Source organism: Phymastichus coffea, unplaced genomic scaffold (genome assembly GCF_024137745.1).
Source record: "Phymastichus coffea isolate CEN01 unplaced genomic scaffold, Cenicafe_Pcof_1.1 PCOF00248, whole genome shotgun sequence".
Taxonomy (NCBI): domain Eukaryota; kingdom Metazoa; phylum Arthropoda; class Insecta; order Hymenoptera; family Eulophidae; genus Phymastichus; species Phymastichus coffea.
The window spans coordinates 25910-52767 of NW_026707059.1; the positions used below are offsets into that span (position 1 = coordinate 25910).

The window sequence follows — 26858 nt, forward strand, 5'->3', positions numbered from 1 at the left end:
GACAATTGACAGGTAATTAAAAATTTAATATGCTTGTTCCACCTATCGATCAGCTAATCTGAATAGTTATTATCTTCGATGAATTTAACATAAGTTAAATTGTACTATTTTTGCATAAACAATATTTTGTTTGAAAAATTAAAATCACCATCATCACGAAGTAAGAAAATAGCGGATACATATTCGATAAGACGATAGGTATACCTCATCAGCGTGAGCAACTTCATGCTTTACGCTTTGGATTCAGAAACAGAAAAGCGACGACGACCGACGACGGAGCACCAAGCAAGCACGCACAGTAATCCGTTCAAAAATGCCGAGTCAAGAGGTCGTCACAACGAAAGTCGTGGTTCATCCGCTGGTATTGCTTAGCGTAGTGGACCACTTCAATCGAATGGGTAAGATCGGGAACCAGAAGAGGGTTGTTGGTGTTTTACTCGGAAGCTGGAGAGCCAAAGGGGTCCTCGACGTGTCAAACAGTTTTGCAGGTTAGGTTATGCACTATACCTTTCTGTTTTTTTAAGCTTAGTTCACTATTAATTTGTTTATTTAAATTGTATTCTCTACTGCAAGTGAAATATTGCCTTAGTTGATAGTTTATTTGTTGGGAAATATATATATAGTGGTTGATAAGTTATGTGATTTTGTTTTGCAGTTCCTTTTGATGAAGATGATAAAGATAAATCAGTGTGGTTCCTTGATCACGATTACTTGGAAAATATGTATGGAATGTTCAAAAAAGTCAATGGTGAGAATAGTTTAAAGATATTTCTTGTGTTAAATACAGTGTTTGATTACCTGTGGACTTCAGTGCCTTTTGTTTACTATATTTGAATATCTTCATTAGACAATTATAAAGTATTTATTGCAACAAAATTGTATTGACAGGATGAAAGGCAAGAAATGAGAGTGTTTAAAATGTAAATTATCAAAAATGTAATTCATTTTTTAACTTGATGCTTTATTTTATAACATTTTTTCCAACATAAATCACTTGAACATATTACAATCAATGAGACACAATATTGGACAATCACTTTGATAGTTGTTTGATTTCTCATTTAGCTCGTGAAAAAGTTGTGGGATGGTATCACACAGGACCTAAGTTACACCAAAATGATGTTGCAATAAACGAATTAATTAGAAGGTATTGTCCAAATTCAGTACTGATTATTATAGATGCTAAACCAAAAGATCTTGGTCTTCCTACGGAAGCTTATCAGGCAGTTGAAGAGGTCCATGATGTGAGTGTTTTTCAAATGATAATATAAAATTAAGAAAGTCATATCATTTATTTATTATAATATTTCTATTTTAGGATGGTTCACCAACATCAAAAACTTTTGAACATATTCCAAGTGAAATAGGAGCTGAAGAGGCTGAAGAAGTAGGCGTGGAACATTTATTAAGAGATATTAAGGATACAACTGTTGGTACTTTGAGTCAGAGAATCACAAATCAATTGTTAGGTTTGAAAGGATTACATGCACAAATTCAAGAGATCAAAAATTATTTACTGAAGGTTTATTTCTTTAACTTGTATAAATATTTGTAATTTACCATAAATATAATATGTATGTAAATTGCAGGTAGGAGAAGGTAAGCTGCCTATCAACCATCAAATTGTTTACCAATTGCAAGATATTTTCAATTTACTGCCAGACATGACTCAAAATACATTTGTTGATTCTTTGTATGTTAAAACAAACGATCAAATGTTGGTTGTTTATCTTGCTGCATTGGTAAGATCTATCATTGCACTTCATAATCTGATAAATAACAAGTTAACAAACCGTGATGCAGAAAAGAAGGAAACAGATAAAAAAGAGACGAAAAAGGAGGAAAAGAAAGATGACGAAAAAAAAGATGAAAAGAAGGATGAAAAGGAGAAAGCTAAAAAGTGAAGTGAGAGATGTGTGAAATGATCTTTTTTTTTAAACCAACTTTACTCGCGATTTGCATATTTTAATGAACTGATAACTAAAACAAATAGTGCAAATCCATTGAAACTAGGATTAAAACTTGTCACAATATTTGTACAGATTAACGTTGTTTTTTTTACAAAAAACTATGTTATTCGCAGTGTATTCTCGAATGCAAACAAATATACGGTGCGATTAATGAAATGATCGAAAAATATATTATCGTATAATAAGTATTCTGTGAGACTAATATTCACTATTACACTATGTACTAAACTAAAGATAACTTGCTTTTGAACGATAGAACTTTTTTTTGTGCTCACAACAGTAAAGAAGATTGATATGCATTTTTAAATTTGTTTTTATTCTTCATTACAATTATTATTTAACGTATTTATGAATTAAGAACAAAGCATTTTATTACATTAATTGAAAATAACATGATATTTTATGTCATTCATAGAACGACCAACTTCAATGGGTTTTTCAACAGATCATAGCTTGTTAAACATTGTTTTTAAATCCGTGTTTTTTAGCGCTATGGCTCCTGAATTTTTTTCTTTTAATTATGCTATACTGTATAATTTACAATAATTTATATATGTATTTTACTTTGTTATATTTATCTAAGTAGAATATCTGATAAATGTTTTAAATTATTCATTACTTAGGGCATTTGACATATAGATTGAAAATCCTTTGAAATCTGAATATTAAATGCTTACAAGTTGAGTTGAAGTATTTTTATTTATATAATGAATTGCAGAAAAATCATTTCTCCAGATGCTTGAAACACTAACACTATTCACAACTATGCAAACGTTTCGAAAGCTGACTATGACTTTGTATTTAACCAATGATGATGAAGCCGAAATTAAACATGTAGTTGGTTTTGTAAAGTGATCTTGATGGATTATATTTCACGTAGGATTTTAAATTCTACAATAAAAAATGACGTTTTAATATTGGATGAAATTTAAACGTCGTTGAAGCATATAAAATAAGCTCAGATACTTAACTCTCTCTCTCTCTTTCTCCCCATATATATATAAGGTGTTTAATAAAATGAATCGTTTTATTAAATTCTTTATTACATTTATCATTTACATTTACAAATTAAAAAAAATTTATTACATTACTTAAAAAAACTGTATTTTCATGTTTTTTACAGAGCTCCGAGCGTTTTGATTAAATTTCATTAATTTTGATAATGAAATACTAATTTGGTTTTCTTAATATTTCACAATAATTATTACAAAATTAATTAAAATACTTATTATTTCAATCAATTTCTAAAGAATAAAGGAATTTTATCAGAATTATTTATTTAATCAATTTCAAAGAAACTGTGTTCAATTGAGTAATCGTCTTGCATAACTATCAACTTACTTTTATAAAAATAATTTCAGGAATATTAACAAACAAAAGGTCTATAGGTAGATTATGATTACGAAATATAATCTGAATATATTAATTATTATACATGTAGAATATTAACATTTTGGTATTATTTCTTGGAATAAATTGAATTGGAACTAAAACTAAAACTTATATAAAAATCAATCGAAACATAAAGATTATATTATATTTACATCATCTTATCTTTACAAACTTGAAAAATACTTAAAAAAATCTATTACGTCAAAAACACATCTGGAACTCAAGGCGAACACCAAAAAGAAATGGAGATAATCATTAAGACAATGGGCACACGACAAACTACAAAGCTCGCCGAACTAGTCAAACTTCCACCATAAACAACCCCAACATAAGGTTCGAGGATGCTGTCATTATAATGCTGAAAGTACCAATTGAAATCCCCATCGTTGATCAATTTAACAGCCTCATCAACGTTCGACCCACTATGGTGACTATCTTTTATCTGCTTATCGTCAGTAGGGTCGATGTACGGCGACGGAACTTTCATAATAGTAGGCCTTCCCAAAGGTCGAGTATTACTGCTCGATACTGGAATTTGAGGAACTTGACCACCAGGTACAAGTAAAGCCGAAAGCGCAGAGGCTTCCATATTTCGCGTAGCTGTGCTCGATGTTGCGATTGGTGTTGGGGTGGGTAGCATTGGCTGCATCTGTTTCTGGTCTATTGGCATTTCTTGAAGGAAATCCGCGGAATTTTCTGAAAATAAAAATATCATTTTTCAAAATTGTCTATTAAATACCGAGAGTAAACGAAGAAGAAGAATAATATTTAATACTTGTACCTGTAGTGATAATCTCCAAAGGTGCGAACTCGGTGGTTCTAATCGGCATCTCCTTAAGCACATTGTTAGTCGTCCTCTTGGACGTAACAGCTTCAACCTCATCGATAACCGACTTTTTAGTGGTCGTAGAGCTTTTTTTCGTTGTCGTCGTCGTTGTCGTCGTCGTTGTCGTCGTCGTCGTTGTCGTCTTGGGTGTCGTCCACACGATTTTGCTAGCTATTTCGGAGTTTTGACTTTCTTGAACTTCCGTCGTAATGATTACACGTTCTGGTTCGGTGGGAGCGGAATTCGCCGTGGTACTCGTACTGATTGTATCTTTGAAGCGCTTGTGAACAAAGGCTGATGGTCGTTTGATGGATCCCGATGTGGCGAGGCCTTGCTGACGCTGTCTCGTATTTTTCGGAGCTGCTATTCAAAAACATATTCTCAATTACATTCCGTAAAAGTGTGTAACTTGTTTTACCTGTGTGATTGAACGGCGCGGATATCCTCTCAACTTTAGCCACAGTATAATTCGAGCTTTTCAATGTCTTTTTCTCGTGAACAAAATGACTTTCGTTCTGTTTACCCGTAAATCTCGTTCCGTTCCCGCTAATGTTATTGATTTTTTCCTCTAGACGTGGATCGACGATAGGTACGAAGCCACCTTGAGCTCGGGGTAAAGGTACGAATCCACCGCGATGGATTTCCGGCTCAGTTGGTGGGAAATTCCTGTAGCGTCCACGAGCTGGTCTGACTCCGGCTGTCAGAGGTGGCACTTTGTCCAAATTAGTGGAAATCGAAGTTGGGCTGCCCGTTCCGTCATCCTTGCGGTCGGCTTTCTTAGCGGTATTGCCTATAAATAATTGAAGCTTTCGTGAGCTCATAGCGATCTCCGCGTTGACATTTATTCCGTTCGGTCGCTGATGCATCGAGTTCCTCGAATAATAAAAATGAATATAATAAAAAATGTAGGATTTACAAGCTTGTAATGCAAGTAACATTGCCATTCGTTATTTCAACTCTCACTCGTGCCATTGTCGTGGCCACGCTTGTTGAGCAGCTAAGACAGCGCTCACGTTGTTAGATCTTTTCACTCTACGAGGGTATATAATAAGATTTCGATCGAATACATAAATCGATTACCCCATAAACTGAAGCTCAAACTCGGTAGCGGCACACCAAAGAAAGTAAAGCCCGAGCTGCTTGGCGACGGCGGTATCCCATGATTGCCATGATGTTTATTCGCAGTGGTATTCTTTCCGTGCTGGCTTCTCGACGGACTTTCAACATTCTGACCGATGGCCTGCGGTGTGACGATGAGCGAGGACGAGTCCCCGCTAACCGAGTTGCTTGCGAAATCGCCGGTGGAGTTGGCATGGTCGTGCGGGTAGTCGTCGTAATCGTCGTACACGTAATCCGCATCTTGATTCACTGCCGATGGTCTGGGGCTGCTCTTCTGATTCCCATTGGCGGACAGTGGTTCTGCATTCGGCACGTATTTTATTCGTTGCTGAATGAACGCGCAGCGGCGCTCCTTCGATGCACTTACGATATGGCGACGTAGACGACGCAGTCATTCCCATTGATTTGGGCTCGCATTCGGGATAAGGAGGCTCCAGTCGACGTTCGCGCTCGCACTCCTGCTTGGACAAGCGGATCTCGCGAAAAAGCGAGCCGTCCGCGCAACGCGGCCCCTCGGCCGAAGCTTGCTGGAGCCAGCCACGAAGCCACAGCATGCCGCACGAGCACGACAGTGGATTACCTAGAGGCAAAGAAGGTAAGTTGGTCGTCGAGAATCGTCTCGAGTAGCTCGCCTAGCTCACCATCGATGTCCAGAACCGCGATGTTCGACCTGAGTCTCTTGAAAGCTCTCTCGGCCACCGAGGTCATGCGGTTCTCTCGCAAGCTCAGCACCCTTAGTCTGGGCATCTCGTCGAACGGTTCGCCCTGTATCATGCAGATACGATTGTTGTCCAGCTGCAAAGCAGAGCGAGCAAATGAAGACGCCGCCATGCTCCGACTGCCAGCGAGTAAAAGAGATGCAAAGCGATCTTGGCTGATTTCAGCTGATTTCACTTTCGGTGCCCAGAGAAAGTTGCGCGCGCGAGCTGCCGCCCCGAGCATGACGGATGCGTATCGACTGCGCACTCCGCTCGCTCCACGCTTTGCATAGAAGGCCTTTCGTGCAACTATCAGCAGCGCCGTGGCGCCAATTGCCCAACTGCCTTTGCGCAAGCCGATCGGCAAATCCAACCTCAATCGATACTTACGTTCAGTTCGACCAGCCACTCCATATTCGCGAGATCGTACTTGGTGATACGATGGATGCGATTGTCGCTGAGGTCGAGAACCTCTAGCGATCGCAAACTGTCCAGTCGCATGTCGGCCAAGTTGCTCAATAAGTTGTGGCTGACGTTGAGGAAAAGTAGATGAGGTACGTTTGCGAAGGCGTTGCGCGCGATCGTTTGGATGCGATTTTCTTGAAGCTCGACACTTTGAAGCATTGGCAGATCGGAGAACGCAATGGTTGGAATCATCTGTTTGCAAACGCAATGAGCTTTTTTACCAGCGAACTCGGCAATGCTCGATCGGCAATGCAAACTCACCGTAATCCGATTTTTCGCCAGTCTCAAGGCCTGCAATTCCGGAAGCGCCCTGACGGCATTCCTCTCGATCCGATTCAAATCGTTGTCCTCAAGATCAATGAGCGCCAGTCGAGGAAGTCTGTCAAAAGCACCTTCGCGTAGTTCGCGCACGCGATTTCTCGCCAGTCTCAACTCGAGTAGATTCGTCAAACTGCTCAAAGTTTCGGGCGCCAGCGCGGTCAGTTTGTTGTAACTCAAGTCCAAAATTTGAAGATTCTCCAAGCCGTGTAACGAGCTCGGCAGCTCGGGTAAGGAATTGTGCGATGCGTGTAGTTCGCCTAAATCTCTGCAAAAAAGTACGGTGAATTTGAAAGCAGGACACGCGCTAATTTCCCACCTGCCAATTCGTTCGCTGAAAGTTCATCAGCTGAAGAGCACGCGCGACGAGAACAATGGAATCATTTTGCAACCGTCAACCGGAGGAAAATTATCCAGCCTCGAGATGATTGTTTTACGAGTGATGAGTGTTCGAGAACATTCCAAGGAAGAATAATTTTCGATTGCGTAAATTTTGCCGCGAATGTTTTTTGTTTGGCGGAAATGATTTTGTTAGGTTTGGAAACTCGTCTCTTAGTTTTTACGATCGGCATTGTTCTTCATCGCAATTATCACGAACACGTAGCAGTGCCGTTATTACTTTTCGAAAATTGTTTTTAGCATTTCATCTGTAAAAAGACTTGGTGGCAATATAGATTTACCTAGTAAACGTGAAAATCGAATGTGGCAATTGCGATAAATTATTCCTACTAACGTCCAGCCGCTGCAATCTCTCGTTACTCTGAAAAGCGTCCGGTCGTATCATCTCCAGTTTATTGCCTCTCAAGCTCAAATCCAAGAGATTAGCCAACGACATGAAACACCTCCCATGCAGCAGTCCAATTCTGTTATACTTCAAATCCAATTGTTCCAGTCTTCCAAGACCCTCGAAACAACCATCTTCGACGACGGTGAGAGCATTGAAACCAAGATTGAGTTTACGTAAACTGGGTAAACCAGACAAAGCTGCTGGCGGGATATGTTCAATCCCGTTGGCGCTTAGATCTAGCGAACGAAGTAATGGTAGAGCGAGAGAGTCCGATGTGACGGTTAGAGGTAGGGCTACGATTCGGTTCATTGGTAAGTGCAGATGTTCGAGGTTGCGAGGCAAACCTAAATCACAAATTTATCGTTTACATGCGCAAGTGGCTAGACAAGCGAAATCGCTAGCGCGTTTACAAACATCGTACTCAACATTTGCACAAGCACAAGAAAAAAAATAAAGAAACGAATCCAAAGATGGAGTTACGACGTCGAGATGAAAGGTAATACAGACCAGGAATTATTTCGAGCAAGCGATTCCATCCGATGTCGAGCTCGTACAAATTGTTCAGATGCCGGAAAGTCATGGGATGAAGGACGGAGAGAGCATTTCCTGACATGTTCACGTGCTCCAAGGCTGGTGAGTTGAGAAAGGCGTCTGGATCAACGAGCGCTATTGTGTTTTCACTCATATCCAAGCGACGTAAACTTGGTAGATTAGCTAGGAGACGAGGCTCGATGTGTCGGAAAAAGTTGCCTGACAAGTCTAGCCCCTGTGGATTAGCAACAAATACAGTTAGGTTAAAATTCTATTGAATGAGAGATCAATCGCTGCCACCTTCAAAGCCGGCAGATCCCAAAAAGGTGAATCCTGCGAGTTGGTCAACGAATTATTCCTCAGTCTCAACTCCCGCAGAGCCGGCATCGCTGTGAACACTTCTCTATGCAAGTAACTCAGTCGATTATAATCCAAATGCAGCCTCTCCAAACTCGGGTGCCCTCTCAAAGCTCCGTACTGTATCTCCTGTATCTGGTTGTAACTCGCTTCGAGGAACTTCAGTCGTGGCAGAGCGTCGAGTATCGCGCGAATTTCCGATATATGAGCAATGTCGTTGTCCATCAGCCAAACTTCTTCGACGCCGATGCCCTCGAGCGCAGCGCGCGAAACGAATTCCGGATGAATGCGATGGATGCGATTATGGTTCAGGTTAAGAGTGCGGAGTAAGGGAACGCCACGAATTGCATCTACAATTAGAATAGGATTTGGTCGCTCGGAACACGATTACAAGTCTTCGATTACGATAAGCCTTACCCCTCGAGATCTCGGTAATACGATTATAACTCATCGACAATCTACTCAAACTCGGCATATCCCTGAAAGATCCACCATCGAGTCTCGCAATTTTATTCCTATCCAGTTGCAGCACCGACACTCCTGGTAAATCCATCAAGCTACTGCCAACCATTCTTGCATCTTGAATCTCATTGCCGGAAAAGGCGATCTCTTTGAGTTCCGGTAAATTGATGAGCGTAAGCGAGTGAATACGTTGTAATCCACAGTCGCTGATATTGAGTAACTGAAGTCTTGGCAAGTTACGCAGCAGACCACCCTCGAGCCGCGTTAAATTCGGACTACCAAAAATGTGTAACTGCTCGAGAGAAGGTAGATCGCGAAAGATGTGTGGTGAAAGCTCCATCAAATCAGGTGAGTTTATTTGAAGGTAACGCAGCTTCGATAAACCTGTAAATTCAAGTTTCATACTTAGACGGCATTTCCGCACATGCAATTAATTCTCACTAACCAGCAAAGCTCGGCAACCGCTTCATCAATTTACTCTGCACCGTGACAGCCTCCAGTCCCTGCAGATTCTGTAAGCTGTCGATTGGTAAGAATCTCAAATCAGGTTCAACGAGAAACAGCTCGAGCAGTGAATCGTGCAATCCTTCAAGCCATCCCGACGACACGAATTCGAGGCGATTGTTGCGCAGCATCAATCTTAAAACGCGCAGACTTGCGAACACGTGGCCGGGAAGACTGAGCAGGTTGTTATTCTCAAGGATGAGCTCGTCGACCGGGTGAGTGACGTAACGGCTTACTGATTTTAAACCTTCGAGGACTCGAGGAAGCTCGCTGTGACTACACCTGTACACCCGAGCCATGCGAATTAGGTAGCGAAGCGACGATCGATCAACGAATGATCTATTACCATATTTGAAACTCCATGTCGCGAGTCGAGCATCGACACGGCAGGATTTTCTCTTGCGGTGGGCAGCCATACTCTTGAGCTTGAACGCCACATGCTAGTAGCAGTAGAGCTATGGTAGGAAGGCTCACAGCCTCCGGTGGCTTACCCATCGCGCATCACTTTGCTATTTTAGCGCTGTTTACTTTATTCCTTGTGTTGCCTTCAGAAAAGCTATCGCTGCTACATTTCTTGCGCATTTACAGAAATATAATCGTCCCTCGATTGGATGACAGTTGCTAAAGTAGGTCTGTACTAATCCAAGTTAAAGGGCATTATGTGAAAAAAGTTACAATGTCGATGATTTATATATGTTAGATCGACCCAACAAGCCGTGCATAATTATTGTGCATGACAATTCAGCGCTTCGTGAAACCAAAAGTTCAACATTTAATTTAAGCTTCGTGCCGAAAATTGGCAAGCATAGTATCCTTGCTCTCACATCCTTTGCGAGTGCCTGGTTGTCACGCAACGACGCTCGCCCAAAATAAACCTGTGTTTCACGTCGACGCCGCGTTGCAACAGGTGTGCGGCAAGGGTTTTTATTGTGGAGCCAATCCTGATTCCTCGTTCTAGTCCTTGCGCTTACCTTCCTCTCTTTCTAGCTCTATTTTTTCATTTATATCGAAAATGCACTTCATAAGGATTTTTTCAGATTGCGAGCATGAAGCGAAATCACAAGTGTCTTTTGAATTGCTCAGAACGAGATATAAATCAGAGTGTGATGATTATGCTCAATGATTTCGAATTTGAATAACGGCTGTGTCAAATTGCAACGAATCAGATTAGAATTAGAATACAGTTTCCACTGAAGGTCTAGGATGTTTGATATATAAAATATAAGTGCATTTCTATTTGTCAACCAATTACGAAACCTAATATGCCTAAAGAGAAATAATTATAAGAAATAGTTTGAGAATACAATTGGCTGATCTTAAATGACACAGAAATCCACGAAGTAGTAAATATGAATTGGCGATGTTCATGTGAAGTTATTTATAATTGAATTTGTAATACAAAAAAAATATCGTAGAAATTAAAAATATTTGTCGCTGACATAATTTCTGTTTGTAAGAAATTGATCTAGAGCATCTAAAGCTTCGAGTCATTTCATTGATAAGCACCGAACAACTCAAATTTCTGAATTAATTGCAATAATAGAAGTTTTCTAGAAGAAAAATTTGTCCAAGTCCTAATGTTCGGTTCATTGCATTCTTCGTAATGAAGCCGTCATAGAAATGCTCATCGATGGAGCGCGTATAAAAATGATTGGACTGATCCGAAGAGCGCTAAAAAATAGGCAAACAACTCAGCAATGATCGCGCTTAAAAAAACGCGAAGAAGCATGTACGTACGAAGAAGGGCCATGGTCACGATGCGAGACACGCACAGTGGCGGTCACGCTCGCAGTAGCGACGAAATGGCTCGGCAGCGAAGAAGCCGCACAACCGTAAGCCAACCGCTATGACAATCGGCCGCTGTCCGCTATATAATTACAGTCGCTGCTCGCGACTCTCGGCCGTTCTCGCAGACACGTACGCGTGCGCAGGCTCGTTTGACTTGTCGCCGAGCTAGGTGTGGACTTTTTATTACCGCCTGTCAATGGCTATTCGTTAAGCTTGTCGAGCGCGCTCCGATAACCTGTAATCAAGGTTCGTTAACGGCGAAAGTGCTGGGCGCTTTTATTACGCATTGGTGGCTCTTAGCGCACTGTTTTGTGGAATTTCTATGACGACGGCGATGCGCGATCAAACGCCTGCCAGACTCCAGTTTCGACCTTTCAAAGTTCTCGCGGCATTGTTTAATGCAGAGTAAAACGTTACGAATGTAAGCATCAGGAAATGAAAGTCGAAAGCGCAACCGGAAATAGACGATTCGACTAATTTCATTGTGATTGCCTTTATTTTTCACACTTTAAAAGCACGCTATCTAGACCAACTTTAACGTAATGCCATTGAAAGGTATTTGATGAACAGGTTTTTCAAACGTTTTCTCATAGACTCTTTCGATAGTGAAAATGTATGAAAATCACCAATACCTATCCGTTGATCCGTCTAACAGTCACTCAACTTGCACAACTTGCTAAGTACGTCTCATAAAGAAGTATAAATAAGCTATCAAATTGTAAAACAGTATGGCTCCATTCTCAGTCAAGCAAACATCCTCATCGAGTCTTTGTAATTAGTATCGAACAAGTAGTTGTATCGGATTTATTAATCTCTGATACGAATCTTATAAACAATGGAGACGTTATTTTTATCTTGCACTCGTAACGAAACATGGATCAACAGTTTTCAAGAGAGAAACGCAAGCGTACGAAGAAACAGTTAATTATAAAAAGAAAAAGAAAGTTCTAAAGTCAACGACACCGTTTGATGTTTATCTGATCATGCCTTGGAAGCTTATCAACGCAAATTCTCGCGTCGCAGCATCCCACTTGCGAAAACTTCCTCCCGTCTCCCTCCATTTTTGCGAAATAAGTTTCCTTCGTGGCGGAAGCAAGCGGCCAAAGAGAGCTCGCTCGTTTCATAACGCGCCCTCGAAAGCCGAGAACGCGAGACGAGTTTGTTGAATCCATCGGTTCTCCTTTTTTTTTCACCACGGCGGCTTACTTAAACGTACCGATTGCGTGGTCTGTGCATGCGTTTGTTTCGGAAGATAAATGAGATACGCGAATCATGCGTTTTGTTTTTCCAAGATTGTACCAATGGAAGCTTTGAGTGGATTGTTTATGCGAATTAGTAGGCACAACAATTTATTTGGATAGTAGACATTGAACATTTTTTCGTGTCATTAAGTAGTTTTCAACGCAGTCATCATTACTGATAAAAATACTGACAGTAAGCGTGATAATATATTTTTTCATTAACTAAACCCTAGATAGTGACGTGTCATTACAACTTATAATCAAATTCGCCACTGCATATAATATAAGTTAATGACATTATTGAGAAAAGCGCTTAAATAATAGTTTATGTAATTGTGTTGTACTAATGCTTCGTCGGCATAAACCTCGTATAAACATTGAAAATGTACATTTAAAAACAGAAAGTGAAAGGATATAAGGCCTTTGCGATGATCTTCGCAATGCGAAAAAGAGAAAGAAATGTTTTCAGCGAACCTAATTTTAATTAAACTATTAACAATTAGAAATCACTGATACAACAGCGCAACGACCTTTTTCATAACAATAAACTCGAGTGCACATGGTGCACCGTCATCATCTTATAACGCCGAGGCTCAGAAGAGAAGATTCACGCGAAGAAAGCCGCTGAAAAAATTAGTAGCCGAGACTATCGGGGCGCGCATCTACGAGAGAGAAACAAGTGAAAGTGACTCGTGTGCCGCGCGCCGCTCGTTCACCCCGCGACCATGCATGTTGCGGTGAAATTTTTTAAGCGTTTAGTTTTCGACAATCCATCCACTTTTGTTCTTCGACTATATGGCAATTTTTGATGTTGAGTATTTCGTTGATGTTGTTAAGTTTCTTAAGATGGTAAATGACGCCTTAAGTCAGCGACAAAGCTCACAAAAAGACATCTGATTCTCAACATCTCACTTGCGAGGCTCGGATTGAATAAGTAGCGCCGAAAACAATAACGTGATGAGTTTGACAATCCAATTGAAGTTCAAGAATAACAAAATATGTTAAAACTTGCAGTCGACATCAAATTCATACATAAGCAAGTTGACGAGTTTAGCCAATAGATGGAAAATATAAAAAGATCAACGAAGAAGCAAATAAATTATATTGTATGAATAAATTAACAACAAGTGAACAATAATATTTTGATTATCCATTCAGTATTAATAATTATTATTATTACTTATTGACTTTGTTTGAAGTTTGGAACAATTGGATACATTGGACACATTGACAGGAAAGCCCAAATAAATATCTAAAAAACCTAACTATTAGATAATAAATTGTGCTCGATTAAAAATAACCAATAGATTGAAGTTAAAATGCTGAAAGAAATCATTGCTTATTAGCAAGGCTCATCGATCAAACATACAGAAGCTCTTTTTCGTACGCGGCAAATCTTTCAAATACCAGCCGAATGGGTAGATGAAAATTAAAAACTGCAGAGGAGTATTGGGTTAGTGTGTCTAATACGAGCATAAAGTGGCGTAACAATCAGTGCATAATTATAAAAGAAAGTACTATATACATACAAAGTAGGTACCCGCAAGCGAGCGTGCGGCTTGCTAAACTCGGCCCCTATCTACTATCTTAATGTCCATTGAGCATGAAGAGGAGCACTTACGTGCTATTTTCTTCCTTCTTCCGTGACTTCGACTCCTTTTTTATTTTATTCGATCGCAAATATTCAGTTGCAAAACAAGGATGACACCGCACGTGCAATGTTCACTGTATCAAACGGAACCTCGAATCAGAAAGCGTCACACCCTCGACGGCAAACGGATCGAGAGTGAAGTACACTATCGGTTCTCACCAATTCACGAGGCAAACCGAGCGTGAAAATACCGGATGTATGGTATACTTTTATGCAGAAAACGAACGTAACGACGAACGCAAACGAGCGTTTCTACAATCTTATTTTTTTATTTACTTATTAATGTTGGCTCGTTACTTACTCGTATCGCGGCAAAAGTTAGACTGAGCGCGAAATAAGCAAACGTAGACGGTGACTATGGTGGTGGGGTCTTCTTCATTCGGGCTTTTTCCCTCTCTTTCTTTCTCGAGCAGAGGGTGCAGTCAGCGGAACGCTCACGCTCGTCGCCTCCCCGACCGTATGCTCACCGTCTGAGCACGTGTCGAAATGTACCGACTGCTTTATTTCTAGAAGATATTTTTCATTTAGTCATCGTTTTTGTTATTGTTTTGCAATCATTGCAATAGAAAATGTTAATCGCTTTGGGAATTTATAGCATCAATCGGATAAATCTTGAAAGATTATTGAGTATCACCATTGGACGTTTGAGCGTAACGTCCTCCCCTGAATAACCACTTTATTATTTAGCGAAATGATCAGTAAACGTATAGAGTTTACGCAAGCAACGACAAGAAAAAATTTTATGCCATAAAGAAAACTTTGTGGTTAACAAGCGTGAAGCGTAAGGTGACGACGCGATTGTATATGCGTACGCTTATTAAAAACTGCCTCGCCGCGCGCCTACATTTTACATCGAATGAACACAAGGGAATAGACTCTTTTCCCTGTACTTTATTAATTTAATTATAAAAAAGTCTCCCAATTTCTGATGTCGCCTGAAATTTGGTTGCCTCACCGATCGGCTGTGAATATTTATAGTTTGGCAGTTTCGGCGCACAAAACAAAATTGATCTGCACAAAAGAATAGAAAAAATGATAATAATTATCAACATGATAAAATCGCTTAGCGCTGCTTGGTCGGCCGGCTACCCTACAATACTCTACTTATAAATGTATAATACAATTATTTCATCTGTATTAAACTACAAACTTTGTTTTTGATTACACTTTATCGTTATTCAATTACTTATTGGAGTGCTTTTTCAATGATCTTGTAAATATTCATATAAGCCAAAAAAAACTTATCTCTTGAAAATTTTTTAAAAATAACTTCATTTTACTTGCATACAGTCGTTACGTATAAAATTGTTAATTACTGTTCATATAGTTATTTGAATTAGCTATCAACTGCTAATGGTATCTCATAACCATTCACAATCGCGCTGAATGCAAGTGTTTCGCGTGGCTGAATACCTGAAATCTGCTCATTACCGAAGATCTTTGACTTTTATAGAAATTGTTGCCAGATAAGTAGTGTGATTATTTAATTACAAATTTTTTTTCATAAAATGTATAGTAGTAAATGCAGCAGTTTACCGGATATAATCGTAATATAAAAAATATTATTTTTAAATTTCGCTTAAAATAAAAGATTTGTGACCATTGATAAATTTTATCTCGTATTTGGTGACATTCTAACTTTTTTAATTTGAAATTACGTAATACTTAAACGAGTATTCGCTCTTAGACTTATGAAAGTTCAGGCAATTTATACTATATGCACGCATTCATCAGATCATGGAGAGGATGAAGCAAAACAACACTGAATCAGAAACGCAGTGTCTCAAGATATTATTTTTTCATTATGTAGACATAAGAACATATTCAAGAAAATAATAATATAACACGTTAGACTGACAGTGAATTCAATAGATCAATCCACACTTCTTAGTAAAGGCAAACCTGTTTTACAAGATATCACAATTGGCATTGTAGCGTCGTTCATATAACTTGTACTTGAAATTCAAAATAGTACAACGATATGAAAGTGATGCCAAGGCTATGGAAATATTCTCTTATATCAACAAATAATAAGATACATTTATTCTTATCAAATTTTGTTTCTTTTATGCTCCAAAAAGATCTTGACGAGATTGCTAAGTATCTTTATAAGTAAAATTCAACAATAGTATTTAAAAGTAGCTTCAACTTCCTTAGCATTTATTCATTACTTATACTCTGTATTTCCTACGTTAATCTGTGATTAATTCATTCGGTGGTTCGTGAAGTCAAATCAAATAAAATGTGTTAAATCGGTAAATCTTGTCGACAAAACTTTACCAACAATCGAAATTCATTCAACTAACCTATCGATTTTACGTATATTTCATGTCAATTTCGCAAAACACACAAGACGAAATTAGAAAAAAACAAACTCAAGCGGTTCTATACCGGGAAGTTGTATATAAGGATAGATGTATATAAGCGAGCCAAAACATTTCATTATCTTTTTTTCGTCTCGCTTATAATCAGTTCAAAAATTCCAAAAAAAAAACATTACGTCATTCTATTCCTGTCCATTTCATATTAGCGATTTTTTTAGCACGTGCCTGAGCTGAAAAAAGTGCAGTCAACCGGTTTCGTCGATCTCTCGTATGATTTTCGTTGGACCAATGATAATGATTTCTCGTGTACCAAGCCCCCAAGAGAGCGTTGGATCTTCTATCTTACACTAGCTAGTCAGCAAAGCATTGATCCATCTGATCGAGTAGACAAGGTCAAAAACCGGTCTTTCATATGATGACACGAACGTCGTATTTCAATCCATGAATTTCATTCGCTGATAAAATGATTTTTATCAGCGTTGAAAGTTGTTTATTAAATGGTTATTGAATGATTTGATGGAATATTTTCTGATCTTAATATGCAAAATTTTCAATTAAAAAGTAACATCTATGCATCAAATTCATTTTTCTATCCCTAAAAAATAAAATGTTTAACGGGCTGTCATAAACGTTGTACAGTAATTTTTTGGCGATATGCAAATGTTCTAAATCTTGAAAAATGAATTTCTTAAGCTCAACGGACAGCTGCTTAATAAGTCTGGAAAATTCGCAATCAAGCAAGCGAACAACTGACCAGCACTTGCGGGAAATTCAAAATAGTCTATGGCAAGTGACAGAGCTCTAACGAAAAAAGGAGTTGAATCAGCCGAAGCAGAAAACTCGTAGAACAACATGCAGTCTAGCGTCAATCTCCGCGTGAAGGTATTTTTTCTCTCGGTGGTTCAGGTGGACGCCCAACAGGTTTTTATTTCATCGAAATGTGTACGACGCTCGCTCGCGTCTAATCTCGCATAATTACGGCTCTCCTAGCGCTCGCAGGCTCTCGCCGCTTGTTTATGCCGTTCGAAGCGATCAGTTCTATTCTAGTAGTGGGCCGATCGTCATCTCCTGGGATCTGTTTTTCATTTATTGTCATTGTTATTCCGAGTCGACGCAAGAAGACGAGCAACTATCATCAGCTTGGAGTATCGACAACGAGGCAGGCAAAACTACCAATTTACACGGGATAACTATTTTATGTTTTTCTCGTGGTCGTCAATTACGACGTGTGTATATGTATCAACATCGTTATATGCATAGTTCTTAGAACGCGCGTTGCGCTAAAAATCATAACAAATTATAGTGGAAACGAGCGGCAGTTTCTGTCCAGTGGTCGGTGAAAGGCCATCAATTTTCACGGAAAACTTGCGCTGAACAAGTGTTTATATTATTGTGATAATTATTGCATATAATCGAAGATGCTTGGGCGCAAAGTTCTTAGGACGTTATATCACGGACTGTCAAATAATTTTTGGCGACAGCTGAATTCCAGTGCTGTGCTGAGTGTCGAGGCGACTGATACGACGCAGAGTCGACACTTCGACAGGAATGCCAAACTGCCGAGGATATTAATAACGGGTATCACGAGCGAGTGTCGGAAAAATTTTCGCATTTGAGATGTCGAACATATAACGCTTGTCTTGCAGGTGGTCTCGGTCAGCTGGGCACAGAGTGCGCCAAACTTCTCCGCAAGAACTACGGCGACGAAAATGTCGTGCTGTCGGACATAATCAAGCCAACGGACGACGCTTTGATGAATGGGCCTTTCATCTTCGCTGATATTCTTGATTTCAAAGGTCTTCAAAAAATTGTCGTCAATTATAGAATAGATTGGCTCATTCACTTCAGCGCGTTGCTCAGCGCCGTTGGAGAACAGAATGTTCCCCTCGCTGTGAGAGTGAATATCGAAGGTATTGAATCTAGTTTCGTCAAATCGATCTATACTTTATAACGCGCATTTATTTGTAAATAACGAATAATTAAATAATTAAAATACATAAAAATATTATCACGCCTGGCGCAGCTTCAATCAGAAAGTAATGGTGAAAGCGAGCGATATAATGACTTATGATGAGACACCACATGCCGCTTAATTATATCTTTCCGTCGCAATTATTTCTGCCTTCCTCGTCGCTATTACTGCACACACTTTTATGTTATTTGCATTGCGTATCAACGTAATTTTCGTTTTCACTCTCGCTTCGACACGCGAGACGCCGTTGCACCATCATGCGGTACTTTTGCAAATACTTTTTTAAACCATTCCTTGTTGAAGGTTTGCACAACGTGATTGAGTTGGCAAAACAATACAATTTACGTATATTCGTGCCATCGACGATCGGTGCGTTTGGGCCTGATTCTCCGCGCAATCCTACGCCCAATGTAACTATTCAAAGACCGAGGACTATTTATGGAGTAAGCAAAGTACACGCTGAGCTGCTTGGCGAGTACTATCATCACAAGTTTGGTCTTGATTTTCGTTGTCTTCGCTTTCCTGGTGTTATCAGCAGTGATCCACCTGGTGGTGGCACGACTGGTGAGTTTTTCTCTTAGATTAATTATAGTTGTTAATAAAAATTCAGACAAACAGGTATGCGATTATGTTTTTTTTAAAGTAGAAACCTCTAATCAGTAGTATAAGTAGGTTTGGTCAGACGAGCGTTCACTCTTGAAAATAAATTTTGAATTGGTATAAAAAAATGCCGTCTTGCTGCGAAAAGGCTGAAACGCATTACAAAATTTACGAAATGAGAGTCCCTTGCAAATCGATGTTGCTTGCTCAGGAAGAAACAAATCTCGCACGTGCAGTTTTTGTGGGAAGTAGAGCGTAATAGGCGCCCAAATTAATTGTGTAATAGGGTACAGGCTCTCCGGTAATTGTAGAAGCAATACATAGCTGATCTCGTGACCTTTACCTTCTCATCCGTAAACTCCAAGATTTTTTATTATTTTTTAGATTATGCAGTAGCAGTCTTTCATGAAGGATTGTTGCATAAACGTTACGAATGTTACTTGGAGCCACATACACGCCTGCCGATGATGTACATTGACGACTGTCTCTCGGCGTTATTCCAATTTCTCAATGCACCGAGTGAAAGACTTCAGAGACGCGTTTATAATGTAACTGCTATGAGTTTCACGCCTGAAGAATTGTTTGAAGAGATTAAGAAGCATCTGCCGGACTTGCAAGTTTCTTATAATCCTGACAGTCGACAGAACATAGGTAAGTTAATGATTTTTTCAGATTACATTCTCGTTTTTAAATATAGAAATAACAAGAATTTTGGTTTTCATTTGAAGCAAACACATGGCCACAAGTGTTTGACGACAGCGAGGCACGCAGAGATTGGGGCTGGAAGCACGAATATGATCTTGATAAACTCGTTATAAGCATGATCCAAGACGTCAGCGAAAACTTCATTCCAAAATATCAACGTTTATCCGAAGTTAGCAGTTACATGTAGATCACATATGTTGAATAAAAGGGAAAAAAACAAATGTCTCCATTATCTTATTCTTAGCACTCTCCATTTTTTTAAACAAAAAATTTTTTTACACACGTGTGTAACCTGAGATGATTGTTTGATTATTATTGTTTTCACAACGGGTTGGCTCTAAAATTGGATATAAAAAATTTTTTGTTCAAATGTCTCCATATTGAAGGCGTGTTTAAACACGACTTCAATATATTTAATATTGTTTATCATTATAATAACAGATATTGAAAAATATATTTCGAACCTTACAATAAACAAAGTTACATTTAATAGAAATTGTAATCAATCGCTATCATACAGTAACGCTTCAATATTGATAGGAGTCATTTTCTCCATCTTCCTATCCACCGCCGTCTTCACTTTCTTCTCGCTTGTTCTCGACGGCGTAACATTATTTGTGTTCAGATTGTTTTCCACTTTTACTCTAATTGGTTGTGAAATTTTCTCGGGGGATAATGTCTGCTGCGTGTTTTCTACTTTTATTCCGTCTTCTGTAAAATAATTTTATAAAATGACGTTGGTTTTTCATTGCAACTGTTCCTAAAGTTATTTTTATATTATTCTAAACTTAGTTTTGAAAGCTTCTTTTATTTAATTAAAAGTGTTATAAAAATAAGCAAATACTTTATGATTTCGTTCATTAAAAGCCAAATCAGTCAATTTTAAATGTAAAGTTAGAATTATTTTTTCATTACCTGACTGTTTGTTTTCATCCTTGGTCAATATTTCACGACTTTGGATGTAGTATCCATTTGGATGTAGGAACATTTTTCCAGGTGGTTGTTTGTGAACACTTTCAAAGAACTTAGTACAAGCCAGATTGTAGTGTTGGTCAGAAGCAAGTTCATTAATGATTGTAATATCTGTAATAAATAAATGAATTATTTTTATTAATTGAACATCATAGAAGATATAATTTTTTAGAATATTTTTTACCTGCAGGTGATATTTTACATTCATTCAGTTTTTTAGTCAAATGTTCAGTATCCATATGTTTGAATGGACATCCATGAACTTCACCAGCTTGAATGGGATCATTAATTAACTTTGGACAAGCATGTGGCCTATAATCCACACGTCTACCCGCTTTACCATAATTATACCGAATATGGTAAAGGTATTCCTTGTTGAATTTCTCTTCTGTCATACCTTCTCTCTTCGTCATCTCAGTTTTCCAAAATTCTATAGAATCATCAAGACTAACGTTAATACCTTTGAGGAACAAACCATACTGCAAACGAGCTGTATTTTTCAAATGGTGGTTGGCAATCAGATGATCATGCATAATTCTCATACAAAGTGGGTATGACGTTTTAGACAACTGAAAGTTGAAAAATTATATTAGAAAACGTAATAAATTTGCATTACCTTTCAGATTGAAAGTACTTACTTCATTCAGCTTAGATATTGGAGTATATTCTGTTGTCCAAATGACTTTAGCCATTTCTGAAAAGCAATCAGGTAGACTCCTCAGAAACGCTTGAATTCTTTCGTCATTGAATTGATTCAATATATATTTTTTTGCTCTCTAAAAAAAAATTTGTTTTTTTAATGAAGCCTATGTAATGTACATTTTTAAATAGATATTATTTTTTACTTACATTCATTTCAACTTGTAAATAATGTCTAAAATGAGAAACAAAAACAGATTGAAGCTCAGTTTGAGGCACATAAGCAATTCCTTTGTGCACATATACTTTTCTATCAGATACCAAATCAAAAATTTCATAGAAAGGCAATTCATAGAAATCTAAGTTAATAAAATCTACATCTTTGGCAGTTATAGTTGAAATGCTTAAATTATCTCGGTTTGCTTCTTTGAATTCCTGTGATACCTAAAACAGAACATCTGTATTTATTTTTTCAATAGCAAACATATTATATCAATTTATATATCTGACTCACTTGAGCATAGTTGAATCCACTGTGAACTAGAAATTGATTAACACCTTCTTTGTTTAATGAATTAAATCTCATTTTAAAAAGTTCCACTTCTAAATTCATGAAGTACTGTTGAAGGTTGTCCTTTAAACAGTATGCTAATCTTAAAATAAAGTGTGCTATGTGGTCTTTTTTCCTTGCTTCCAGGTCTGCATCATTATGATTGGCACAACCACTTGCATTTACAAGTTTAGCATAGGTAAAAAATTCTTCTTTTTTCAATGCATTTATAAATGCTGTTTTAAGATCATCTGGTGTTTTGTGATGTTGAGCTATTGTAGCTTCTAGCAATTGAAGAACTACAACACAGTTAAACAATTATAATTAAAATAAAATTTCTATAAAGAAATTTATTTTCTAACATACCTTTTTGCCTTTCAATGGCATAATTTTGAAAATCAACAAACAACAAATCACCTTTTGGTGGCACTTGATATGTATTTAAGTCATGAGGGTACTGTTCTCGAAGAGGATTCACCTCCAGCTTCGCGATTCGACTTCTTTTCGGTGTAAAATCCATTGTTCAATGTTTATTTAATCTTAAGAAACTAAGAATACTGTAAATTTTTAACAACAGCCAAAAGAGTATTATTTATCACTATTATTACAAAATGTATAAACTTCGACACAAGCACTACCTTTTATTTTTACTTTTTTATTTTGATAAAAACATTATCCATTTCGCGAACTAATTTTCTCTGTTTTATGCCGTTGCACAGATATTGCTACAGAGTACAGACATTCTGTGACGATTTCGCGCGCGTTTTCTGTTTCCATTGCGCGATCACGTAGTGAAGATAGGTCTGTTCATTTAGAATTTCTAAAAATAGATGTAAAATGTCTCCATATGTCAAACTAACCTTATGATAATCTATTATTCTATTGCAGCATTGCCAATGGAAAAGTTTTTTTCAGGGTCCCTAATAATTATTCTATGTATTACCGTAATGCAATAATTTCTAGGAACCTTAAGAAAAATGTTTTCAGTGGCAACGCTGGTCGCTGTTCTCTTGACTCCTAGACTCCTCCCTCCATTTTCGAACTATAATGTTGGTAGCATTACTTACATACGGTTTTAATTTTCTGCGACAGTTGGAAGAGAAGTTGACTATGTTCAACGTTTGTCATTAACGTTTATTGACAAGTAAGCAAGGATTAAATTAAGTAATAATAATTGAATATCCAAATTAATTGCGTCAATCGGCAGATCATCTATCTATCAAGTCAAAGTAAATTTTAATAATAATGGAAAAGTCTATTTGGAATTGATTAAAATAAGACAATTATACTCGTAAACCGGAATAATCGTTGAAGATTTGTAATAATATTGATATTATATTTATTATTGTGTATAACGATTTAAAAATGTTATTTAACTTATTATTTGAAATGTTGGTTATAATTTTTCCGTGAAGTGTGGAAATTCACATCAAAATATAAATTGGAATACAATAACAATAGACGTAATTTTTATTTCTAGATAATTTTATGCTCTTAAATATTGACAATAACTGTTCTTATCATTATGGCTACTCAAATATTTAGTATGCCTAATCAAATACCATCACAGTTTATCAAAGACGTTGAAGAGTGTATAGCAACTATGAAAGATCATGTAGACAATCGAGGTGGCAAGTATGTCTTATTTTTAAATAAATTTTTTAACCAAACGTCAACATGAAATTGTTTTTATTTAGAATTTGATATGTAACACAGCTATCAATGGAATCTTAATGACTTTGATGTTGGTGCACCTCTTGGAAGAGGTAAATTTGGACGTGTATACTTGGCAAGAGAAAAGTCTACTCATTATATAGTAGCTCTGAAAACACTTTTCAAAAAAGAACTGATAAAATCTCGTGTTGAAAAGCAAGTTCTTCGTGAGATAGAAATCCAATCACATTTGAGACATCCTCATATACTACAGCTGCTTACATATTTTCATGATGAAAAGAGAATCTATTTGGTACTAGAATTTGCAGCAAAGGGTGAACTGTACAAGGAATTAAAACGACAGCCGAAAGAAAGATTTAGTCAACACTTGTCTGCCAAATATATCTATCAAGTAGCAGATGCTCTAGATTACTGTCACAAAAATAATGTCATTCATCGTGACATCAAACCAGAAAATTTGCTTTTAACATACAATGGTGATATCAAATTAGCGGACTTTGGATGGTCTGTTCATGCTCCTTCCACAAAACGTAATACAATGTGTGGCACATTGGATTATCTTCCTCCAGAAATGGTTGTTGGTCAAAAATATGATATCTATGTTGATCACTGGTGCCTTGGAATTTTATGTTATGAATTTTTGGTTGGGCGCCCACCTTTCCTGAGTGACACTTCTGATGAAACTTATCGGAAAATCAGAAAGGTTGAGATTCCATGGCCACCACAGATCACTCCTGGAGCCAAAGATCTGATTTCACAGTTGATCAAACGCAATAGTTTGGAAAGAATACCACTGAAGGATGTCAAGAAACATTACTGGATTATTGAGCACAAAGACAAACCTTAATAAGTGTATATACTAAAATAATATGTTTCAATTTGTATTTAAAATCCATTAGATGCGTTTATATATAAATGTCGAATGTATTTTTATCATTTTCTATTTTAAGCTTTAATAAGCATATTAAATGATTTTTTCTCATAACTGTTAATATCTTCCATTCAAATCTGACCACTTCCCTTATCATTTCGATCACGTGACCTGCCCATGCGCATGACTGCCATTTTTTTCTTTCAATACTCTCGTCGCTCGATTCTGCGTTCGACAAGGCATCGGTAGTTTCACGCAAGTTACTCTTACGGATTGACCATGGCTGCGATACTTGGAAGGGTCTTTGTTTACGGTGGCAAAGGAGCTTTAGGTTCGGTTTGTGTTAGTACTTTCAAGACTAAAAACTGGGTAAGTTATTTTATATTAAAATAGAGCTTTTAAGTTGAAGCCGGTTTATCTCTATAGATAGCGTACATATCCGGCTTGATTCATTTGTTTTTTTCTTTTGGAGGTGCAGTCGAAACACTTGTTGCTCAGTATTACTTTGGATAAAACCTGCGAGCATATGGTGAAATAAGGCAATTCATGATTAGAGTAATTGATTTTAGAATGAAATGTTTGTATCCTGAGATATTGATATAATATTCTTAAGCTTATGTGATAAAATTAATTTTTTATAAAGTTTTACTCCAAAATTATTTATCTTACGTAATTCACTTATATTATTATTGTCTATTTTTCTCGACTTATTTCACTATTAGTGAACTATCTTACGAAGTATTGTGAAATAATTATAACTAGAAAATATATTTATTACCTTTACCATAGTTATTGCAATGAGTTTTATTCATTTTTCAGTTAAATTTCTTGTCAACATCAGTCATTAAAAAAATCCAAGGACGCTTGGTTTTCCTTCAAACAGTTACTTTCTAATTGCAGCATTTTCTCATATATTCATGCAGTAGTTATGTGTTTCATTTTGTCCATCTAATAGTGAATAAATGTTAGATCTGCAAATTCCTACTCAAATTAATTTGAAAATTATACGCCAGTTAAATTAAGATAAAGAACAATATTTTTAAATAGATTTTAATTCAATGATTCTATTATTTAATATTATTCTTTTCTTAAAATTATTAAGAGATAACCTTTAGCTAAAGATCATTTTCTCAGCAGAAGTAGTTAATAAGTGAATATTTGTATAACAATTAGTCTTACAAACTAATATTTGAAAGTAAAAAGTTAACAATATTATGTATTCAATTAAGAAATAGTATTGAAATGAGAATTTACATTGCAAATTTATTGATATCATTCTTTTTTAATTTCAGTGGGTTGGTTCAATTGATATGAAACCAAATGGAGCTGCAGATGCAAATGTTATTGTAAACGTTGAACAAAATTGGATAGACCAGGTGTGTAATTTAAATTTAATTTATAATGAGTAAATTCGTCACTTATAGATGAAACATAATTTCAGGAAAATAGTATATTGAACCAAATACAAGAAATTCTTGGAGAGAACAAGCTTGATGGAGTTATTTGTGTTGCTGGTGGATGGGCAGGTGGAAATGCTGCTAACAAAGATTTTATTAAAAACAGCGATATGATGTGGAAGCAGAGTGTTTGGAGTTCAGTCATTGCTGCTAAAATTGCTTCTCAGTATTTGAAGGAAGATGGATTCCTTTCTTTAACTGGTGCTAAGCCTGCTTTGGAAGGAACTCCAGGTAAGAATTTGGTATTACAAATTATATTAAACCTTTGCTATTCTATAAAAAACTAACTTTGTATTATAGGAATGATTGGCTATGGAATGGCCAAAGCTGCAGTGCATCAGCTGACTAAATCATTGGCAGCTGATGGTGGTGGTCTGCCATCTCAATCACTTGTTGCCACAATTTTGCCAGTTACATTGGACACACCAATGAATCGTAAATGGATGCCGAAAGCCGATACTTCTACTTGGACTCCTCTCGAATTTGTTGCAGAGTAATTCAAAAATATACTACATAAGTTTAAAATTGTATAGGCAATTAATCTAATGTTAAATTATAATTTTTATTTACAGAATATTCTGGAAGTGGTCTCAAAACCAAGAAAGACCAGCCAATGGTAGCTTGCTCCAATTGATTACAAAGTATAACAAAACCGAAATAATTTCAGTATAAGATGCTACACATTAACCATAGGATTAAAATGAAAGTAATAGAGCAACTTGACAATATTCATTTACAAAATTGTATTTTTATTATTGTATAAATATTTTTTGTAATTTACTTAATGTTTATATGCGAATAAGAAAATAATTCTTTTTTCGTATATGTTATAACATACTATAACATGACTAACGATATAAAAAACGCATTTACAGATTATTACGTTCCTGTGCAAGATACGATCTGATACTTAAGTAATAAATATTACTGTTACAAATTAATTTTTGAATATAATTATAGAATTCAAATAATAAAGTTTCATTTT

The 26858-nt window shown here is 37.1% G+C and overlaps 6 protein-coding genes across 11 annotated transcripts; 4 read left to right on the forward strand and 2 right to left on the reverse strand.

Moving 5' to 3' along the window:
* The first annotated feature begins 247 nt into the window (after positions 1-247).
* Positions 248-2654, forward strand: LOC131674479 (26S proteasome non-ATPase regulatory subunit 7). The gene is made up of 5 exons (XM_058953182.1): positions 248-488; positions 656-748; positions 1066-1244; positions 1319-1522; positions 1590-2654. Exons 1-5 carry the CDS (start codon positions 314-316, stop codon positions 1902-1904), a joined length of 966 nt encoding a protein of 321 aa, XP_058809165.1. The 5' UTR covers positions 248-313; the 3' UTR covers positions 1905-2654.
* An 881-nt stretch (positions 2655-3535) lies between these two features.
* Positions 3536-9924, reverse strand: LOC131674496 (protein artichoke). Its single transcript, XM_058953207.1, has 15 exons — positions 9776-9924; positions 9371-9711; positions 8881-9309; positions 8407-8813; positions 8083-8341; positions 7469-7919; positions 6732-7056; positions 6396-6662; positions 5949-6102; positions 5675-5887; positions 5269-5607; positions 4607-4978; positions 4349-4551; positions 4144-4303; positions 3536-4058 (listed from the first exon to the last, which is right to left on the reverse strand). The coding sequence occupies exons 1-15, from the start codon at positions 9922-9924 to the stop codon at positions 3583-3585; spliced, it is 4545 nt and encodes a 1514-aa protein (XP_058809190.1). The 3' UTR covers positions 3536-3582.
* A 7588-nt stretch (positions 9925-17512) lies between these two features.
* LOC131674492 (L-threonine 3-dehydrogenase, mitochondrial) lies at positions 17513-19912 on the forward strand. 2 transcript variants are annotated; one of them, XM_058953202.1, is made up of 6 exons: positions 17513-17659; positions 17737-18011; positions 18080-18343; positions 18709-18969; positions 19390-19656; positions 19734-19912. In XM_058953202.1, the coding sequence occupies exons 2-6, from the start codon at positions 17852-17854 to the stop codon at positions 19895-19897; spliced, it is 1116 nt and encodes a 371-aa protein (XP_058809185.1). In that variant the 5' UTR covers positions 17513-17659; positions 17737-17851; the 3' UTR covers positions 19898-19912. The 2 variants fall into 2 exon arrangements, with proteins under 2 accessions (XP_058809185.1, XP_058809186.1); XM_058953203.1 differs by having other exon boundaries at positions 17513-18011.
* Positions 19913-20054: 142 nt separating this feature from the next.
* Positions 20055-22691, reverse strand: LOC131674488 (DNA primase large subunit-like). Of its 2 annotated transcripts, none has more exons than XM_058953200.1 (7): positions 22238-22691; positions 21836-22170; positions 21532-21765; positions 21321-21458; positions 20867-21251; positions 20626-20793; positions 20055-20406 (listed from the first exon to the last, which is right to left on the reverse strand). In XM_058953200.1, exons 1-7 carry the CDS (start codon positions 22389-22391, stop codon positions 20213-20215), a joined length of 1608 nt encoding a protein of 535 aa, XP_058809183.1. In that variant the 5' UTR covers positions 22392-22691; the 3' UTR covers positions 20055-20212. The 2 variants fall into 2 exon arrangements, with proteins under 2 accessions (XP_058809183.1, XP_058809182.1); XM_058953199.1 differs by having other exon boundaries at positions 20055-20421; positions 22238-22687.
* Positions 22692-22927: 236 nt separating this feature from the next.
* Positions 22928-24524, forward strand: LOC131674486 (aurora kinase C). 4 transcript variants are annotated; one of them, XM_058953193.1, is made up of 3 exons: positions 22928-23015; positions 23352-23506; positions 23588-24524. In XM_058953193.1, the coding sequence occupies exons 2-3, from the start codon at positions 23397-23399 to the stop codon at positions 24390-24392; spliced, it is 915 nt and encodes a 304-aa protein (XP_058809176.1). In that variant the 5' UTR covers positions 22928-23015; positions 23352-23396; the 3' UTR covers positions 24393-24524. The 4 variants fall into 4 exon arrangements, with proteins under 4 accessions (XP_058809176.1, XP_058809178.1, XP_058809180.1 ...); XM_058953195.1 differs by having other exon boundaries at positions 22977-23100; XM_058953197.1 differs by having other exon boundaries at positions 22977-23035.
* A 120-nt stretch (positions 24525-24644) lies between these two features.
* On the forward strand, positions 24645-26586 carry LOC131674482 (dihydropteridine reductase). Its single transcript, XM_058953187.1, has 5 exons — positions 24645-24785; positions 25709-25792; positions 25858-26104; positions 26174-26366; positions 26446-26586. Exons 1-5 carry the CDS (start codon positions 24696-24698, stop codon positions 26543-26545), a joined length of 714 nt encoding a protein of 237 aa, XP_058809170.1. The 5' UTR covers positions 24645-24695; the 3' UTR covers positions 26546-26586.
* Positions 26587-26858: the final 272 nt, after the last annotated feature.

Excerpts from the sequence above, each read along its gene's own strand:
- LOC131674482 (XM_058953187.1), top strand. The coding sequence starts at position 24,696 with ATGGCTGCGATACTTGGAAGGGTCTTTGTTTACGGTGGCAAAGGAGCT. Across the intron at positions 25,793-25,857 it reads AACAAAATTGGATAGACCAG|GAAAATAGTATATTGAACCA; the intron begins GTGTGTAATTTA and ends ACATAATTTCAG. Across the intron at positions 26,367-26,445 it reads CCTCTCGAATTTGTTGCAGA|AATATTCTGGAAGTGGTCTC; the intron begins GTAATTCAAAAA and ends TTTTATTTACAG.
- LOC131674486 (XM_058953193.1), top strand. The coding sequence starts at position 23,397 with ATGGCTACTCAAATATTTAGTATGCCTAATCAAATACCATCACAGTTT. Across the intron at positions 23,507-23,587 it reads GTAGACAATCGAGGTGGCAA|CTATCAATGGAATCTTAATG; the intron begins GTATGTCTTATT and ends TATGTAACACAG.
- LOC131674488 (XM_058953199.1), bottom strand. The coding sequence starts at position 22,391 with ATGGATTTTACACCGAAAAGAAGTCGAATCGCGAAGCTGGAGGTGAAT. Across the intron at positions 21,766-21,835 it reads GTGGATTCAACTATGCTCAA|GTATCACAGGAATTCAAAGA; the intron begins GTGAGTCAGATA and ends GTTCTGTTTTAG. Across the intron at positions 20,794-20,866 it reads ATGTAAAATATCACCTGCAG|ATATTACAATCATTAATGAA; the intron begins GTAAAAAATATT and ends TATTTATTACAG.
- LOC131674479 (XM_058953182.1), top strand. The coding sequence starts at position 314 with ATGCCGAGTCAAGAGGTCGTCACAACGAAAGTCGTGGTTCATCCGCTG. Across the intron at positions 489-655 it reads CGTGTCAAACAGTTTTGCAG|TTCCTTTTGATGAAGATGAT; the intron begins GTTAGGTTATGC and ends TTTGTTTTGCAG. Across the intron at positions 1,245-1,318 it reads CAGTTGAAGAGGTCCATGAT|GATGGTTCACCAACATCAAA; the intron begins GTGAGTGTTTTT and ends TTTCTATTTTAG.
- LOC131674496 (XM_058953207.1), bottom strand. The coding sequence starts at position 9,924 with ATGGGTAAGCCACCGGAGGCTGTGAGCCTTCCTACCATAGCTCTACTG. Across the intron at positions 9,310-9,370 it reads GCGGTTGCCGAGCTTTGCTG|GTTTATCGAAGCTGCGTTAC; the intron begins GTTAGTGAGAAT and ends TTGAATTTACAG. Across the intron at positions 8,342-8,406 it reads GGGATCTGCCGGCTTTGAAG|GGGCTAGACTTGTCAGGCAA; the intron begins GTGGCAGCGATT and ends GCTAATCCACAG.
- LOC131674492 (XM_058953203.1), top strand. The coding sequence starts at position 17,852 with ATGCTTGGGCGCAAAGTTCTTAGGACGTTATATCACGGACTGTCAAAT. Across the intron at positions 18,012-18,079 it reads GCCGAGGATATTAATAACGG|GTGGTCTCGGTCAGCTGGGC; the intron begins GTATCACGAGCG and ends CTTGTCTTGCAG. Across the intron at positions 19,657-19,733 it reads TGACAGTCGACAGAACATAG|CAAACACATGGCCACAAGTG; the intron begins GTAAGTTAATGA and ends TTTCATTTGAAG.